The following is a 20434-nucleotide window of genomic DNA, read 5'->3' on the forward strand; positions in this document are numbered from 1 at the left end:
TCAGTTCACGCCCGGTTGACAACGCCGGACGCCGCCTTCTCGTGAGGCTCGGAAATTCCCATTTCAAACTCTGGAGGTCGTCCGTTAGATTACGGATATGGCTATTTCGCATTGTGTTATAGAATATGTGAGACATCAACATTAAACATGATGTGAAGTAATTGTGTAAGTTTGCCGACAAGTGACTAGAACGCATGATTTTTTTTAAAAAATTATTTAACTTTTTTAAATAACGTGTTTATTCAACTGAGCAGTCACACTTTTTATCGTATTCCCTTATTGTATCGCTTACTAACACTGTACACGACTTTGTATTCGTAAAGGTTACACCACACGCAATTTGGTGGCTCGTTCCACGTCCTTCCCCACCCACCCCTCGTAATTTTACCCTTTCCCGACAGCCCCTGAAGCCCACACACTCCCTCCCCCTCTCCGCTTGTTTCCAGCAGCTCAGTCCAGCAGCAGAAACACAAGTAGCGGGCTAGCATGGCGCTCGGTGCGGCTGGAGTTCCGTTGTCTCGCCCGTGTCTTTTTTCACGTTAGCTTTTACTCAACTATCAGACAGAGGCGTGTTTTGTTTTTTTGTTTTGTTTGTTCTTTGTTTTCTGCGACACGTTTCACGCCTTTAAAAGAAGACACGTAGCGGGAGAACAACAGTAGTTGGCGAATACTCCTGATAAAGTGGCTTGTATATTCCAGGTAGCCTGCTAACTAGTTAACGTTAGCAAGAAAGCAAAAATTGGGAGATACGGGGCAACAAGAGGTGGAGTCCTGTTTTGGAAGAGGTAAGCTGAATTGCAGTTAAGTGTACAAATACTTGATTTTAAAGAGTTTTTTTAAATGAATTGCTTTCGTGTGAGAAGTCAGAGAAAATCTTTTTTTTTCCGCCCCAAGTACGAGTGTTTAAAAAACTTCTAACTGTTAAGTCAGTTGCGTTGAAGGTGGCTAACTACGTTAAAAAGTAAGTTAGCCCGTCGCTAACGAGCCATCTCTGCTAGCGAACTTACTTTACCTCGGTAAGTTAGTTTAAATGTCTCCTTTAGTGAGAAACACGACTGCGCACATTAACGCTGTCATTAAAAAAAAAAAAAAAAAAGTCCTCAGAACATGAGTACACGTTTTTGTTGCTGCTTAGTGTTACGTAATATTGACATTTTTTTCGCCCCGGAGTAATGTTACGCTATGGCCGAACAAGCTTGAAATATTTGGATCCTATCATTAAATGCCTTCCCGTGATGTCAGCATTTATAAAGTAAATTACACCCGGCCGATTCGTGGGAGTAGTTGTAGTGTTTTCGCATGAATCATCAGTTTAGATCACATATTAAAAACATATTTTTAGGCTACACATCCAGACAAATCACAGCCTGTCACTCCTGCGCCGTCGCTGTCGGCTTCTCTCCTTTGTCGCCGCGTGTTGACGATACAAATGTTTAACGATTACCGTTTCCAGGTGTAATTATCTGTTAAGTCAATTAGATCAACTTGCACCTAAATCCCCTGGTCCTTAATCTGAAGTCAGACAACGGGACATAAGCTTTGTGTTGTCTCAGCTCATTACTACAGTTTTAAACGTGGCGTGAATGTGTCATCTGAAAGGCAACATTACCCATGCTCAACAAAGAGACACTTCAGTTTAGGCCATATGTGTCTGTTGTGAGCATAACATGACCTATTTCTCCTGTGTACAGTTGACTCATTTGCATGTCTTTTACTCTGTTGTCTAGCTGATGCAGATGCCATGGCCACAGCCGAGGTATGGGAGTGACGTGACAGCGCTGGTCCTGCTTCCAAACTCAAAACCTCCTCAGCATCATGTTCTTCTGCTGAAGTAGTGGCAGAACACGTAGAGAATGGACGAGTCAATATTGTTGGATTTGCTTGAGTGCCCCGTATGTCTGGAGCGACTGGATGCCTCTGCGAAGGTTCTACCTTGTCAGCACACCTTCTGCCGGCGTTGCCTTCAGGGCATCCTAGGTTCGCGTGGAGAGCTGCGCTGCCCGGAGTGCAGGACGTTGGTGGAGTGTGCCGTGGATGAGCTCCCCAGCAACATCCTTCTCGTGCGCCTGTTAGACGGCATCAAGCAGAGGCCTCGGAGAGCTGGTCCTGGGCCAGGAGTCTGCACAAATGGGACATCTGGAGCCGTGGCCAGAGCGCACGGCAGCGGGACCAGGGAGCAGGGCACCCCAGGAGCACAACCCCAGCGAGCTCAGGCTAAGAGTACCCTCGTCCGGGTTAGTACACTCACTGTGACTCATCATGGATCAGTGATCACGAATCTGTGTTTCCCATTGTTAGGGTCAAAAGCTGAAACAAAACAGAGAAAATCTGTGTGGATTTAAAGCAGCATGTTGCATTGCTGGCTCTCTAATCTTTGCTGCGGATTAACTGTTATCATGGAGATCCGAAAGCCAGCCAGTTGACTAGCAGCACAACATTAGGAATGGATGTGATTGAGAGTAGTTAACAGTTGAGCCAACAAATGATTCTGCTCTGTGCCGACTGCAGCTGGGCTGTTTCTCAAAGAATGGTTCTCAGTTCTGTACTCACTCGCTGACAATGCCGTTTGCCAAAGTCTTTCGTGCACTTGAGATTCCTGCTGTAGTTTTCCTACGTGAGAAAAGCAGGGTGGGACTACAGGGTGGCTTTTTTTAATCTGCAGTACTGAGAGAGACAGAGTTTCAAAAATTTTGAGTCCTTGTTTCAGAAATTTGATTTAAACAGATGAGAAGTAGGGTTTTTTTTTTTGAAGTCGTTGAAATTGGAAAATAATATCTTGGATTAATCAGTCTGTAAGCTTCTGTAACTGCAAGGAAACATGGGCTGATTTTGATTAGTTCTGATGTTCTGTGGAAACGCATATCAAATGAAAGCAGGTGCTGAGGCCGGTGAACTCCGTAGCATGTCTATCAGTAGCCTTATCTGTACCATTACCTCTAACAAGAACTCCTCTCTGGGAAAGTCAACACCCAGTACATTATTGCAACTATGTATGAGTTATAAAACTCAAAATCACACTTGTATGTGAATGTGTAACTCTCCCTGAGCTGCCAAGCCTATTTAGTGTGAACTTTATAACATGGGCACACACCAGAAAACACGACATCTTAATAGGAGCCAAAAATTCAAGTAAATAGTAGTATCTTAACTCTTAAATTGTCAAGATTCTCAACATTTTTTTACAGTACACGAAGACAGTAACATTACTGGAAAAACGTGAGAGAACAAAAAATATGTGGAAAACGCGCGGGGCCCCCTCTTCGAGCAGCTCACGTAGGGAGGATAGTTTAGATGAAAAGATGTCAAGGTCCTGTGTAGAATCGCTGGAATGTCAAAGCGCGGCTGATAATGTATCTGCTTCGTTGTGCAGGTACGGAGATCAGAGACCTCGCTGTAAATCGCTGGTGGGGGACCCGCCTCATTTGCCATAGTATCACATCAGAGGATACGTGCTCATTTCAAAGCTGTTTGCGCATTGTGGAATTTCCCTCAATTCTTAAAAGCCTGTTTTTCAGAGATAAAGAGGTGGACATTTGAAACGACCACATTATTTCATGTTTTTAAGATTGACAGTCGATTATAATCCCTCAGTGTAGGCGCGGAGGGTACAATCCTCCCCCATTCACACTGGGAATGAAAGCATGAGTGATTGTGAAGTGCATTCAAATGCCGTTTCTTATTTGCCTTTGTTTTTCAACTATTTTGTAGAATGTCAGGTTATTGACTAGAAGTGTAGTTCAAATTCTTCCATCCTGAGGTGTTTTGCTGATGACAGAGAGGAAGAAAAGACGTGGCTGTGCAGGTGTAACGTTTTCCGAACATGAAAGGCAGAGATCAAAGCGCTCGCTGATTGCCCGGTCTGATCTCTGGCCAGTGCTCCGTGGGGACTGAGCGCTTCACTGCCCCTGGGTGACACCCTCAGTCCCACTTCTTTATTGTTCGTCATCTGTTCCCCGATTTTTGGGGTATTTCAAGGCTTGAAGCTGCTCCTCTGGTGCAGTGCCCCTGTTCAAGCAGAGCTCCACCTCCGATTCTTATATGGCCGGAGAATGGCTGGGAGGGGAGGGTGGCGGGGACTGCCTGACAGATGCACAACAGGGTTTTGTTTCGGGTCCCCTCTGATCTTACTGACTGACCGACACGTGTAGAGTGGCCAAGAGCGATCTGTGTGTGTGTGAGTGTGTGTGGAGGGCTACCAGTCACAGAAGCTGATGAGTGTTAAGTGAAGGCGTCACGACCAAAAGGGACAAATGTTTTGTGTGCTACCTTGTGCACAGTCAGCTTTGGGCCCCTCCTCTTCCCAACTCCAGGGTTGCAGCAGTTGTTTGACACTCTGCCATGGCATTTCTTTGATGAGAGGGAATGAAAAGACACGTCTTGTGGTTGTCTGGTCCTTCACAGTCAGGTCGATGACTCACCTCCATGGTGCTCCATTACATGGATGTTTTGTCTTCCTCTTGGCCCTGTTGACTCACATAACACAGTATTTTGTTCGCACAGATTGAGACCAGATAGCTCAGTGGTATTTCTTCGTGAGAGCAAGTAAAGCCATTGGAGCTGTCTGGGAGTCAAAGGTCAAGGTTCAGGAGTCATGGTAGTCGGGGGTCGGAGCCGACCAGGGAGATTGGAGAAGAATTAGAGAAGGGTTTCAGTGGATGTCTTCAGTTATCATTATTGTCCCCTTGAGGGTTGAGGCATTGGTCCCATGGACTCGAAATATAGCTTCTTTTATGTTTTCTGTTTTTGTCGTAAAGATTTAATGTTTGTTTTAATGGTGTTGTGCAGTAGCCATAGTTTAGGTTACATTTTGAGCTCTGATATTGTGCAATAATACCCATGAAATACACTTAAAATTAACAATAATAACTTCCCTCTGTGAGTGTGTGACTGTCTTTGTGTGTTTAGTTGATGGGAAATGAGAGACTATTCTTTCCCAAGCTCCTGGGGTTGTAATTAGGTCATTGTCTTTTCTTTGGTAATGAGAGCTTTTATACAGGGAAAGTTTCTCCTTTTATAGGCCTCTTAAGTTTAATGGCACCCTCCACCTGCTATTATTTCTCATTATCTTCAAATCCATGAATTGCTTCTAAACAAACAGGAAGCAAAACACATCTGTTTTATTATGTTTATTATTATTTGCTGCTGATTGGAGGAAGTTACCTAATGTCTTGTTACCACAAAGACACTGCAGTTTTTTTGCCCCCCCCCAGTCATTTTAATGATACATTTTTTGGTGTTGTTTTTTTTTCTTGTCCTCTCTCTTTGTTCTTGATTTATGAAAAAGAATGCTGTTTATGGGTTCCTTATGTTGAGGTATCTCATTAAAATTCCTGTGCACCTCCCTCGTCTGAGGTCGATGAGTCACGCTGGCCCTCTTTGATGACATCATATTGTTGTTGAAGCCTTTCCTTTTGGCCGGCTGGCTGACCTCTGCCTGCGCGACAGAACCCCGTCATTACACCCTCACACAGCCCACATACTGGCAAACACATACTTACTGCTTTCCACTGGGAATTTTTCAAGAGGCCTTTGGTCTATTCATTCCTGCTCTCTCTCAACACACTCACACTTTTCCCCTGCCTCCTCTGTATTTCCCACGGAGGTCTACAAGTAGCCGTGACCTTCTGGACAGTGTGTGTCAGGGATTTTGGAGCCACCTGTAATTTTCTCTTATGAGACACATGCTGTATTTTCTCCCCATATTTTCTGCTGTGTTCCTCCTCCCTCCTCGATGTCTAAATCCAGGCTGGAGCCTGTTAAAGGTCTAATGAGATTAGCGTTTATTAGACAGTGAGTCGGCACTGCTCCCCGTTCTCCTCTTACTGCTGACTGCTGACTCTCATTCTGTGGAAACAAAACACTTGTTATTTAGCGAAGCAAACGGCATGTCTCTGTCTCTGGTTGCCAGTGTGTTTTTTTCAAAGACTTATCTAAAGCGCCTTATGTCAGTTTGTGTCTTGTTGACAAGTGCAGTTTTTCAGTGCCAGGTTTTTAGATCTACTCTTGAAAGAATGGTTTCTGATAGTATTGTTACCCGAAGTATCAAGACAGCAGATAACTAGAGATTTTCATACCACCAATGAGCAACACAGAAGGTTGCAAATGGTATCCATTTCCTTTACCTTCCATACTTATACAACAATGTAATGGGGTAGTGGTGAGTAATCTGGCCAAAAAGATAATATCACGATCAAGTTCACATTTTTGCACACATGGTTTCCTCATCTGGAAGTCAATGGGTTTTTTGGATGGGTTTTCAGTTTCATGGTTGAAATAAAGTCTGTGGTTAACACAATTTTAAGAGATTTTCAGGTTTATATTCCACAGATGAATTAAAGGCGCTTACGTGTCTTTAAAATGCGTTTGCTAATAAGTGAGACTACAGAAGTTGTCTTGGACATTGAACATAATGACCCCAAAGAAAAGATTGGCTTGGATTTCATAGACGATAAGGTTATGTGAAGTTCGGGGGGCACCAGGACAGGCATCTTGAACTGATCGACAGCCAGTTGCTTTCCTAACATACATAGAGCATGACATATGTTTTGGAAAACATACATTGAACGAGCAAGAGGCCAGTTATGCTGTAGGAAGTTACTGTCCCTCATGTATGTGTTTATATAATCCCCAAGGAAAAGTTCAAAGACCTAATCATGTGATTAAGGTGCAGCCATGGCCTCCTCATTGTAGTGTAACCCTGCTCCCCTGATGAAGGGTGTGTGCCTCTCTTTGTCTTTTCAGGGCTTTCAGGATTTGCCAGACACATTGAGGAAAGAGTTGACTTGTTTCTCTCAGTCTCTTTTTAACCTCTCTTTCCCATGTGTAGGAGGATGTTTTGTGTTGGTGTGTGTGAGTGTCTCTCTTAGGAATGCCTTGAGTAGTTGCAGGTCACTGTTTCTCCTCTAAACATTGGGCTTGTCTAGTCTCGTCCCACTTGTCAGCTCATGTTCGCCGTCTTCAGTCAAACTTCTTTAAGTATCAACGCATGTCTATGTTTACTTTTTTTTTTTTTTGCTGTTAGACGTGCAGTGCTGTGCTTTGATTCCCAGGTAAAAGTGGTGATTTGAAAGTTTAATAGAGACCTGTGTCTGTCATACAAGAAGTGAAGTTCTGGTGATAATCATGCTTGCAGTGATGTGCCTCTGCACCTGAAAGCCCCAGGGAAGACTCAGCTGCAGCAGTTGTATCTTTTTGCAAGATCTTTGCATATTCTTCCACAGTTTGAGCCATCTGGTCATCATTTTGTCTGCAGTTTGGACTGTCTCGCTCCCTCATGTGAACTGATGAAAAAATTTAACACATTCTGTAGGTTTTCTTAACAAAGATGGGTTAATTTTTGTTGTTATTTCCAGTGGTTTTAACACTAAATTCTGGGTGGTCCACCAACCAAAAATGCCACATTTGCCGATGGCACAGCCCCCCTGCTGCTTCCGTCCATATCTCAGCTCCTGACAAGTCTGTCAGCAGGACAATAGTAAGGGAAGCCGCCGTGACCTTCTTTACCACCGTCCTGTCACACCTGTGGGGGCCTCTGAAAGCATTTCTTTAGCACTCCTTTTAAATGTGTGGTCCAAGGTCCCCTTTGGAATCATGTTTTGTGGGCCAGCTCTTACCAATAGTTTGTTTTACTGTCCACTTTGATGTGGATGTCGTCATACCTGAGTAACGCATAATGCATTTTATTCCAGTAATTTTATTTCATCTAGTCTCCTGGCTCAGTTAACTCCAGATTGTTTTCAGTGGAATTTATTCTTTTGTCTGTTTTGTCAGCTGTTTGACAACATGTGTCCCATTGTGTCCCTCTCTTATTCCCAAACTGCCCCTAATACCTGCTGCCTGGCCGTAACAGAGCAGTTTGACCCCTCACCCTGTGTTGTGATTGGTGGGTCAGGATTGGTCATCCATGGGCCGTTTGACTGCTGGCATGTTAAGTGTTTAGTTCCCATCCCTAAGGCAGAATCATGATGTGCTAGGAGTTTCGTTTTCAGTTGTTTGACCTCTGACCCAAGAACTATTACTGGCTCTTCACGCATCTTCAAGCAGCAGCAGCAGCAGCAGCTGCGTCTGGCTCACCTTGCTGCTGCGTGAGTGATGTGTGGGCCCAGACCTCCTTCTGAGATGGGGAAAAATTATTCTATAAAATATTCTAAATGATTTCCGCAGATCTCTGGCCTTTCTTCTGTAAGCCCTGTGTGTTTGCTGTTGAGCAATGTGCTGAGAAGTTTCCTGTTTTTCTTTGAGGCCCAGAGGTGCAGTTAATCTACATTTGTCCCCCGACTGACATCTTTGTTCCAGCTGTGAGAAGACACTGTGCATCCGGTGTATTTTTCATACAGTATATCTTTTGTTTAAAAGACAGTATTAGTGTTACTGCCCAGCAACATTTTATGTACCATGGTTTCTGTTAAATACTTATTGCAGTCAGAGTAGTTGTCACAATAAGAATAAAATATAGCTGTCTTGCTGAACCATAAGTTTTACGTTGTGATTGTTTGTGACAAGTGATTTGTATGTAAACAAAGTGCAACTGATGGCAGGAGACTGCATGTTTGAAGAGAATGTTTTTTTTTTCCATGATTGCTAGATCTTCTAAACTGCCTGTTATTTTCTTGAATATTAAAGTAGTTTCCTCTGTAAAATGTCAGAAAAAAGAAAAATATTACAATTTTTTGGGGTTTTTTTGGTCTAAACAACAGTTAAGAACCTGAAGAGATCCAGTTTTCATTGACGTAAAACCTGAAACAGAAAACTCTCAATAATTGACTTTGACATGTTGTGCAATCATCAAAATTGTTGCAGAACAATTTTCTATTGTTTGATTAATCAGTAAATCTTTTTTGGATGGTCTCATTTCCCGATGGGTAAAAAATGAATAATTTATATTTTATTTTGTAAGAAAATCCCTCCAATCTTGAGAGCCCTGCTACTGTGTTCTTAGTTACTCCACATGTGTGAGGTCTCTCCTTCTGACAGTGTGTGATTAATTACTGAAGTGCACTTGAATAGGGGGAGAGCACTGACAAAGACCTGGGGTGTCTTTCATCCATGATATGCCGTCTGCACGCACAGCCAACTGCAGCTCTGACTACAGAATCACATTCACACTCGTTTCTCATCATAACTGCTCTGACTCAAGGCAAACGTACTTTGAGCCAAGTCGTTTTACACAAACACAAACCCAGCCCTCTGTGAGTTTGGCCCGACCGAGCCAGGGCAATGTTTGTTTTAATGAATCACAGACTGATTTTAGTTCCGCCAGGGCCCTTACACAGTGCGCAGCCACAAAAACACAGGTGTGTAGTCGGTACACAAACAGATCTGTGCCAGCGCTGTGTTGAAATGTCAGCGCAGGTTTGAGCCAAGGAGCCTGTATTTTGTTTCTCCATGATGGAAAGGTGTGATCCTCATGCTGCTCATGTCAAGGAGAAGCCCATTAGCTCTCATGTATATGGACATCCTGATAGTTTTAGAGGCACCAGCATCTGTCTCTCCTTTCTGCCCAGTGCTTAATGGCATTGCTGTGGGCTGAGTAACCACAGCAACCTGGATTTATGTTTTGTGAGTCTGTGCCAGCAGAATTGTCTACTTGTCAAATGCCTTGAGTCCCACGAGCCCTGCGTATGTGTGGCCTAATTTGTCTAATGTGACAAGTCAAGATAGCCATGAAAATGGAGCTGCAACGATTCATCGATTGGCTGTCAACTACTAAAATAATCACCAACTATTTTGACAATCAGTTCATTCATTTTTCAACTGTATGACAGCAAACTAAATATATTTCAGGTGTGGACAGAACAAGACATTGGAGGACCCCATCTTGGGCTTTGGGAAGCAAAAATAAGGGTTTCGTATTGGCACATATTGGACCACAAATACACTGATTCTGATATATCTGAAATATCAATATCAGTCATTCTGGCTCTAATACAATTTTTCATTCTGACAGTGCTGAAAATATAAAGCCTGTTTTCTTAATTAAAATTTCCTACTCTAAAGTAAAATCTGAACTGTTTTTGCAAAGCTCAGGTGTTGGAAAGTGACACAACTAGTTTAATGGAGTAACTGCTTTAATAGTGTTGCCCTGTTAATGACTAAATCCTCAGCAAATCTTTGCAGTAGAACAAAAAACTATTGAGGGCCCCGAACTCTGAGCTCCTCAGATCTGCCCTTCATGGCTCCTCCACCGTCGCTCCGGAACGTGATGCCTCACTTAGCATTCAGGGGACATAAAGGAAACCTAGCAGCTACATGTTACATCTGGGTTGACTCGAGGTTGGAATGGACAAACACACTCACACACTTCCTTAAGAAAGTGAACGATGGTCAGTGCTGTGCGGCTTCTAGAGACAGAGAACAGATGCAGTGTTTGTGCCTTGGCCTTTTGCCAGTCCTGTGTCAATATCCTGGCTTTGTTTGTCCACTGTTGAGGCCGACAAATACCAGCCAATGCAAGCAAATCTTCTTCAGTCGCCCACTGGTCTGATATGCAACACTGGACAATTGAAAGATGTGCAGGCGTATGAGACTGACTTATGCCTGTGCAGACACACTTTTAACACAGATAACAGGTAGACAACATAGCATTGACTATAGCAGGTTTTCTTTTAAAGATTCAGCAACTACAGAATAGGTAGTGGTCCATTTTCATGTCAGATTTCCCCCTCAAGATGCAACTCCCTGCATAAATGGAAGTCGCCTGAGCAGAGCAGAGCAGGTGGCTCACCCTGAATGACGAAGAGGAACAAAAGGCCACAGACACTGCACGCTTTCAGCAGCACAGTGGAGAGTAATGTGAGGAAATGCTTAGTATGCAGCTCATATTGACTGGTACTCAATACACAGATACTGTGACATTTGTGAACTAATCCCTCTGTAGCTTGGATACAAATTTACTTCTTGTGTGCAACTCCTCTCTTGATGGTAATCCAGGTTCTTGGACACCTGTGTTGTTGAAGGTAATTATCTCATTGATTGTTGAAATAATGCCTTTTACCCAAATGTTCTATTAATTAGTGAGGGAGGGTCGAGGCTAATTCTAACTCCCAAATTGAATTAAATGAGCTCACAAATTTGACACTGTTGTAGTCAGAGATGTTCCATTTATTTTCGTTTTACCAATTTGTATGGGAAGGGGGTTTACTCAGGATAGATTTAAGTCACTGAACATTGTTACAAAACTGTGTAAATTACCCCCATCTTCTTAAAGAATTTCAACATGTAAATGACTCTACCCAGATACGATAGTCTAACAATGGCGTGGCTGTTTTAAGACTCATAGCCCACTGATTCTGCAGCTTCTTTGAAACGTTAGCTTCGCATTGCAATTTAGGGAGGCAACATGTCTTGTCAACTTGTCTTCAATCCAACATGTTTAAATAGTTCTCCGGTAAGGCCAGAGGTTGTGTAATTCAGACAGTGTCACTGAAAAATATAAATATCAGGTGGACACTGTCTTTTAAAATTTTCACACATTTTGCATTTGTTCAGCTGTAATAGATAAGGAGCTACTGACCCAGTGTCTGCATGTAGATTGCAAAGAACTGTATTATAGGTTCAGGATGGCGGGTTTTGCTTCCTCAACCCTATTTTCTTTTCAGCCTTTTGATCTCACACTGTTTCTCTCCCCTTCTCTTTCTACTCTGCTAGCTCCCTTGCACTCTCTGTCTGCTCTGAAATGTGAGTGGGTTCCTGTGAGAACAGTGTTAAGCCCAGTGTATGAACTGGCACAGAGTTAAAGAGCCGTGTTCTTTCAGTTTTTAGTCTGGCAAGCAGTCTGGGTGATCCAGGGGCCACCCAGAACCAGCCTTTACCCTCATCTGAGGCCAGCCAGGTAAAGAAACCAGCCCATACACATAAGGCTACGCGTCGAGATGTGCCAGTCCATGTGCAAGTGGTTTCGTGCAATTACATTTTCACAGTAGAGCCTACACATACAGCCAAACACACGAGAGCTTCATGAAAACCGCATGTGTGACAGCTCTACAGTGTGTGCAAACGCTCTCCCGTAAATCCATACTCCCTTCCTGCTAAAATGCTTTCTTTCTGATGACTAATCTAAAGCTTACTAAGTGCACTCAGCTCAGAAACGTCTTGATTGAATGTCCATGTGGTGAATGTTTTTATAAACCCCACCATCATCCACCGCTACCTAAGACAGAAAGCTCAATGTAGTTCCTGGTTTTGTGTGTTGCACCCTTGTGGGCTCTGTATGATCAAAGACATTTTTCTTGGAGTTGGGATAGTCTAGCAACCATATTCTCATGAGCCCCCAGGCAACACCTTACTGCGTAGCTTTAAAAGTGTAAATTGCTGCGTTCAGTGACTGGTGACTCCTTAAATGTGTTTTGTAGCTGGCACTCAGGAGAGTAAAGGACATTGTTAGTGTTAGGCTAACTGAGAGATGACCGAGGAACATCAGGAAGAACAGAAGGAGAGTTTTGAGGTCTTGAAACTTCCTGTTCCTTTCACGTGTGATCCAAGCTTCCATCTGGCCGCCAGACTGCTCTGAGTTTTTCTGTGCCTGCAGACTAATGTGTCGGCCCTCATTTGCTATTTAGCGAGGGCAACAAATAAGCACAGCGAGTTGTCACAGGATAAAACTCTTGGAGAGCTTGAACAGTTTATTGCCTATTTCCCTCCATAGGAAATGCAGTCAAGTGAGTGTCGGTTAGATTGTATTTATTTTAGGAATCTGCTTAATGATGCTCCTATTTTTATTTATTTATTTTTTTTATGGGAAGAGCAGTGTTGTTCAGCGACTCCTGCTGAACATTTTAACCAATGTGAGTCTATTTTTGCCTGATTTAAGCAATTAAAGTAATTTATCACATCATGGACAAATCCAATATTGCCATAACAGAATTATTTCATTCATCTGCAACATTGTCTGTAATGCCTTAAATACAACCAGATGATAGTTTGAGAAGTATATCATGCACAAGTTTAACATTTGCTGCTTGACACTGCAAGTTTCATTTTGGACTTAAGAATTAGCTTTCTAGTAATTAATAAGCTTAAGAGGTGCTGGTAGGTGGATCTTGTCACCCTTGGAGAGAGCCAGCGTACCTCTGTTTCTAGTGTTTATGCTAGGCAATGCTAACTGGCTTTTGGCTGTAGTATTAACCTTGCAGCACAGTTTTGAGAGTGTTATCGATCTTCTCATCTAACTCTTAGCATGAAAGTGAATAAACATAGCCCATAAACTTCACCACTGCCTTGGGCCCCATCATTGCGCTCTCCCCCAGAACCCGGGAACTTATTGGACTCTAAATGACTCTCCCTCATAAGATTCACGACACTGTCAAGAGACCTATAAATAGCAACAAAAAAAAAGTGCTCCTGTGTGGCGTTTCCATAGAAACCAGAGAAAGGAAGTTTTTCTTTTGTCTGAGACGGAGAGGGAGACAACAGCTCTAGATGAGTAAGCCGTGTCATGAGGCTTCTCATCTGGAGGTCCTAGTTATCCCAGTCTCAACGAGTGGAAGTTTGGCATCCTATTTATAATTTAGTTTTCCCCTTGATTGAAGTCATTCTTGGTGTTCCACATGTTTAAGCTTTTTGGTCATACTACACAATCGATTTACTCGGCCCTCATTTGCCACCACTGCTTATTGCAACAATGAAGAAATGCCACCTAAGGACACAGCAGAAATCAAGACCTATTCATTTCAACAATTTGTAATAATAACAAACCTCTTATCAATACTTAACGACAACAGCTTTGTCCACAACCATATATGTAACAGACCCTGAAAAAGACAAACAGATAAACAGACTAAATATATGAAATAGAAAATACAAATATAGATAACTAAACTAACAACTAATGTTGATAGAAGGAAAATACAACTACATGTGCAGCTTCATCCTCTGCTCTGATTGTGTGAACACGATCATCCACCCAGCTGTGTGCTTGGTTAGTTTTGTTGAATAACGGCCTCTCTTTCTAGCCTCTGGCTTTCATAAGCGTGATATCTGTGCCTTTTGTCTGCCTCTCTTTGTCTGTAGCCCAGTTCCTGCGTTTTACACCAACAAACCCTCAGGTCTTTAGACAGTGTGGTGGAAGCAGTGAAAAAGGCCTGCTCTACAGTGGTCATTAAAAAGCCCATTAGGAATCAATTTAAACTAATGCAGCTCTAATGGAATCAAGATGGCCCATGCCTTCAGATTTCCTCTGTCCCATCATGTGTCAATGCCCGTGCCACAATGTTGGTGGCACGATCATCAGTAAGCAGCGGCCTGGTAATGAACAACAAATGTCCCATGACCACCTGGTCAGTGTGGCAGATGCTGCATGTGCTCCCACTGGTACAATGTCTGACATATCTTGGCCTGGAAATGTTTGTGGAAGGGTAAACCAGACAGGCAACCCCTCCCACCCCCACCATCGTACACAATGTTTTGGCAGTAGTACCCCCTGCTCATTGTGAAACCCCTGCAGAGCTCCTGGAGGCATCCATCTGGGAGTGGATTCATGTCTGGCACTTAGACAGAGGGGGTAAAGGTTTATGTCTGCTGTGCTTACACACAACCCTTGAACTGCTGATGGAGAAAAAGCTACCTGACCTTGAATTTTTTTTTCCCTGTACTTCCTTTAAATTCTGGTCCAGACATCAAGCAGAAATTTACTCCTCCCAGAAAACACTCTACCCAATGTCAAACCCTATTTTTTTGCCCGTGAAATCAATACCTAGCTAATTGAACCCATTCATCATATCATTCACAAATCCTGTAAATCCAATATTGGCATAACACAATCATTTCATTTAGTGGATTAAACCCAACCAGATCAACAATCCCTCAGTGTATAGTGCACACGTTGAATGTTTGCTGCTCAGCACTCGTTTTTAGTTTCATTTGGCACTCGAGCATTAGCTGATTCTGGTGGCATTAAACCTCAAATATAACCTTGATACCCCCCCCCATAGACAAGCTGTTTCCCACCGTCTTCAAATTTCTTCCCATTTCCATCCAACACCCAAAGTTTACTGTCAAAAATAACAAAGCGAATCATTACATTTAACAAGCAGCGAACCTTGACATTCTTGCTTGAAAAATTATTAATCGATTCTCCAAATATTTGGCAATGAATTTCTTTCAGCTCTCTTAGGAATCACTTGATACTTTGATTTTGTTGAACTGATAGTCTTGGCTGTCTGAGCCATGTTTACAGCAGTTGAATAGTGTGTTGAAACTGTAAGACCTACAGAACACCTCTTTGTTTGTTTTTAAAACATCTCTCGCAAAATTTACGACGTAAAGACAAACTGTTAGTGTGATTATCCCCATTTGACCTAGTCTTACCTCCACTGTATGCATACATTGTGTGTGTGTTTTTGATGCCTGTCTGCTCGCTGGTTGTTGACATTTGGCTGTGCTGTAGAGCAGAACACTTAGGTAATTCAGTTATAAACCAGTGCTGTGGAAGAGAACACTTTAACAGCCAAATCCCTTTAGCACACCGGTCTAATTGCATTATATGCAGCACAAGAGTAATTGCACACACCATCTGATGCTCTACACATTCGGCCTTATCTCACACTCTTTTAATCTCCCTATCTGGATCTCACTCATACACAAATGTAAGATAACAGTGTTTAGTATTCTTACTTTTAGTACAAATGTAATTTAAAAAAAGTGGGGTCTGATTTGCAACAAAGGATTGCACTAAACACCACCCAATCATCTAGCCACACTTTTCTGACACAATTTTTTAAGCGACTCATAATGTATAAACTTTGCCTCCTGCGTGTTGCTTAGACTCTTAGATTGAAGAGGAGACACTGTTTCCATACATGCTTGTTTTGGTCTTAAGTCCTGGCCCCATCTCCCCTGTCCTCCTCCTTCAATGGACAGTTGTGAATTGGTGGACAAACATTCATATTGTAACACCGTAATGGCTGGTGAAACTGTTAAGTTGTGGGTCCTATTTGATACCCAGGTCGTTGTTAAAAGGCAGGGTTAGAAGTTTGATTTGGTTTTCAGGGGTAGATGTTTTAACAAAAATTAAAAGACTGTACGGTTTCTCTTTAATAGTTATTAACATCTCAACAGTGCAGTGTGAGGAGGTTGTGAAAGTAGATGCCTGCTGTAGCTGACTTCATTAGCTTTATCATCTCCCTCTGTTTATGCAGCTGATACAGGCTAATGAACCACGGAAATCCTCAAAACACTTAATTTTAACTGATAATACGCTGTACTGTTAAGCTTATTAATCGTGTGAAGAAGTCTGAGAACCGAGAATATTTGTGTCACAGAATCGTCTGTCTGCTTTCTGTGTTGATAGTTGCTACCACTAATGGGCTGTTGGATGGAAATATTGTGATTTTGAATACTAATGTTTGTATAGGGGTGAGAACAAGTTTAGGTGCAATATCAGTTTTTATTTTGAATATTTTGTTCATACAATAAGCCCACGTTGGAGGCCTCAGAATAAAGAATCACAAGCCTAGATCACATTTAAGTTACCTTTTGAGATTAAACTTTTTTGAAGTATTTATATTTTAGCCACTTCTTACTTTCCATTTCTGTCAGAGGCACAGTCCCATTTCTTCTCCAGAGGGGACGTTTGGTCAGGCGCTCCTCTATGCAGGTCCACCACAGACAGAACAGCACACCGTCTCCATGGACACAAACCGGATATTAACCCCCCCAGCCATCACCCATCCCCAGTTTTACTCTCTCTTGCACACCACCTCTTACAGCTAGAGGCCCCTAAAGTCTCTCTCTGCTCCTTCTCTCTCACTATGTTAAGTCGAGTGAAACATGGAAATGTAGCTCTTTCTTGAGGCGGGGATAGGGAGATCAAAAAACCAGCTGAGAAGTGCGCAGTAAGAGTGTGGGAGCGGATCATATTACCTTGTCAAGAGTGGAGTCGGTTTGTGTTGTCCTGTACAAAACAGGAAAAACCATATTAACTAAAGTAATTCAGTAGAAATCAGCAGGGAAATCTTGAATTCCCACCAGTCTCTTCTAGCCAGTCTTGCTAATGGAATTGTACTTTAACACCTTTATATGACAGAATAACTTTTACCATGTGTAAAAGTAATTACATAACAATGCTGACTTTGGTTTTATCAGGGCTTGGCCTTAGTTTACAAACAAGCGCTCACAAACTTCACAGTCTCCATGCGACAGGCATTTCATATTTACCATGTAATTAGATCCTGCTGGCTTTGTGTAGCTTGAACCTGATCTGTCATTTGCGACAAAAATGGCAGAGCTTCCACTTTCATTTGCATTTTCATCACGAAACTCCCTGCCAGGCCTGGGTGGGCTCAAAAGCCCCGTTTTCCCCTGAAAGGAGGCCCAGTTGCAGCGCAGTGTGCAGGGGGCTGCGGTACCCCTCCTCCCACTCCTCTCTCTCCCCACAGGCTGGACCGGTAGAGCCAGAGAGCGATTGGCTCTGTGCTCTAGCCTGTGTGATTCTCTGCAGCAGGGTAATGTCACCCTGGCTCACCATCACGGCTCATTCTGTACTTTTATTCTCCTCTGAGCCTTTAAACGGTTCATTAGCCTTTAACAAGACTGCAGAGCCGGCTTCAAATTCTGCGTTAACCCCACTGTCTCTGTCTCGCTTTCTCACTCTGCCAGTGTCTGCCTGAGCTTAAGCTCATTCTTCTTATCACTATCTATCTATATTCCTTGTCGACTCTGCAGTTTCAGGTCCAGAGTTGAGGTCCCGTCAGTCACTAGTGTTTGTGATTCTGATCACTACGAAAGATGTCTAACAGCAGTGGGATAAATGGCGGGGGGTTGGTTTGGACTGAAGCCTTCCTCATGGACACCCACCCTGAATGGAGTACATTGATGCTTCTCTATCCTGCTACTCCCCCCTGCTCGCTGTCCCTCTTTCCCGGGATTGTCATTTCCCCTGAATGGGCCTTTCAGGACTCGAGGCTAGCAGGCAGAGATACAAAACCTTCCTCTGCAAGATAAAGGGATAGAGCCATGGGCCTGCTGAAGGCGTTAGTCAGCTAGCCACAACCAGCCAGGCTCATCGCACTTAAACTGCGAACTCACAACATAGATCTTTTCACCATCAGGGAACAAACAGGACAGTTTAATGACACATTTATGCATCCTTTTTGTTTGTTGTGTCCAGAAAAAAAACATACTAAGTTAATTTCCCTCAGGGCATGGTTTCTAATTGAATCAGGAATGACACGTCTGACTGTGAGCACTGTTGAGAAAAACCGTGTGTTTTTGGTGCTCAGCTTGGATATTTTCTATTTCGCTGTTCTCCTTTCCTTGTTCTCCGCTAATACTTCTGTGAGAAATGTGCTTTTGGTTGGTCATTATTTTTGTATGAATCCTACAACTAAGCTTGAACTAACTTCACAAAGAGAAAGTAAAATCTCTGTCTCAAATAAATCATCACAACTTTGAAAGAGTGGTAGCTACAGACAGAAGACGGATGCTGCATCAGAGCCAAACAAGTTTTATCAACAACTGGACAAGAAAAACAGATACAGATAATTTGAAAAAGGTTCAATAGCCCCGATCATCAATCTAACCCTTAAAAAAACTGTTAAATTGATGATGATGTGAAATTGTTTTGGGTCTGTACCAAACACACGTTTTCTTACATCCAGAGAACAAGATCTGTAGTCCTGGTCATCTCTGCATGACCACAGTACTTTATTTATGTCACTGTTTTGTCCCATATTGCACCTTTATCATGAAATTGCAGCTTTGTGATGTATTGCAATGATATTTCAAGTAATTGTGCGGCCCTAGTTTGTAGTTGATTCAGGAGTGACTAGTCTGACTGTGAGCAGTGTTTTGAAATCCGATGTCTTTTACATGGACTGTGACGGTGCGCATTTTGGGCTCAGCTTGGGTATTTTCCATTTCACTGTTCTCCAGCACTGCTCTAGTACCTCTCTGTGCTTTCAGTTGGTGATTAATTTTGCATGAATCCTACAAACTAAGCATGAACTTACTTTGCAAAGAAAAAGCCAAAGCTCTTGCAAACTCTCTGCAAAGTTGTGATACTTTTTTGAGATTGAGAGTTCAGAAGCTGTTTTCATATTGTGTTATTTCTGTTAAGTGACTTTTTTTTTTTTCCAGAGCTGTCTCTCCAACACTGCAGCTTGTTCTGATTTTTAAAAAGCTGTGAACAACTCCTTCATTACTTTTTAAAAAGCCAATCTTCTGAATGCATACCAGCGACACTTATTTTTTTCCCTTTTTCAATGTGAAACCACTTTAAACTGATGCCTGCTTAGAATAAGTATGGTGTACAGAATTTGCATACACTCTACATTTTATTCTTGATCTCTGTTTTCAGGGTGTACCCCAGCTCCCTTGTGCCAAGGCGCTCTACAACTATGATGGCAAGGAACCAGGTGACCTCAAGTTTAGCAAGGGTGACATTATTATCCTGCGCCGGCAAGTGGACGAGAACTGGTACCACGGGGAGATGGCTGGAGTCCACGGCTTCTTCCCCACCAACTTTGTCCAGGTCATCAAGCCACTGCCTCAACCACCACCTCAGTGCAAAGCTCTGTATGACTTTGAGCTCAAAGACAAGGAGGCAGACAAGGACTGCCTGCCCTTCTCCAAGGTGAGACACAGCAGCAGTGAAGCAGCCACAGCTCTGCCACGTGGTCACTGTAGTAAAACAAAAATACCTCTCATTACAGTGACACTCTGTCTTCTAAGCAGTCATTTTCTCGAGCTGTGCATGTGTTACAATGTAAGGGCTGTTAACTGAAACGCCCAGAGAGATGGTTTATATTTTGAGCCAGACTTCTTGATGAACAACTGTAATTAAGCTGGACAGAATGAATGCCATACAGAGCAAGGCATGGCTTAACAACAGTAATTGAGTGGTTATGTCTGTCCAGCTGTTTGGGTCATACTTTGATGTTTTTGTATTCTGTCATCAGTTGTTTATATGCCACATGAGCAAAAACAGAAAAAAAGCTTACTAAGTAGTTTTCCAAACACAACGCCATGGCTTCGACTCCAGTGTTTTTACTCTTTGGTATGTCCCCCTTTAATAAAACGTTGTCCCTACCTAATTATTTCTGTTTGGTGTTTGTTCCTCGAGGATGAGAAACAGTCTTAGTTAGCAGCATCCTTAATTAGTTTCTTCCTCACGCAGCGCCACCCTCTCTCTCTGTTTTGAATTTCAGGACGACATCTTGACTGTGATCCGCAGAGTGGATGAAAACTGGGCAGAGGGAATGCTGGGAGATAAAATTGGAATTTTTCCCATCTCATATGTTGAGGTAAGACAACTAACCAGATTATTTTAAATGTCACCAATCATTGTCGGAGGACAAGCTAGTGCAGAAGTGTTAAGATCCTTTGAATGTAGTTTTCTTTCATTGTACAGCCAGTAAAATGCATTTGAAACCTCTCTTCCTTTTAGAAATGCTCCTGTGTGTCATAGAACCACTAAACAGGTCTTTGAAGATTTAGACAG

At 42.7% G+C, this 20434-nt stretch overlaps 1 protein-coding gene across 2 annotated transcripts in view; it reads left to right on the forward strand.

Annotated features, from left to right (window-relative positions):
• Nucleotides 1-412: 412 nt before the first annotated feature.
• Nucleotides 413-20434, forward strand: part of sh3rf1 (SH3 domain containing ring finger 1) — a 32003-nt gene continuing 11981 nt past the window's right edge. For both annotated transcript variants that reach the window (XM_037114656.1, XM_037114657.1), the window contains exons 1-4: nt 413-785; nt 1728-2234; nt 19292-19567; nt 20142-20237. In XM_037114656.1, coding sequence (XP_036970551.1) covers nt 1854-2234; nt 19292-19567; nt 20142-20237 — 753 coding nt within the window. In that variant the 5' untranslated portion in view covers nt 413-785; nt 1728-1853. The remainder of the gene's footprint in view (nt 786-1727; nt 2235-19291; nt 19568-20141; nt 20238-20434) is intronic.

The sequence above is a fragment of the Acanthopagrus latus genome, chromosome 11 (genome assembly GCF_904848185.1).
Source record: "Acanthopagrus latus isolate v.2019 chromosome 11, fAcaLat1.1, whole genome shotgun sequence".
NCBI classification, from domain to species: domain Eukaryota; kingdom Metazoa; phylum Chordata; class Actinopteri; order Spariformes; family Sparidae; genus Acanthopagrus; species Acanthopagrus latus.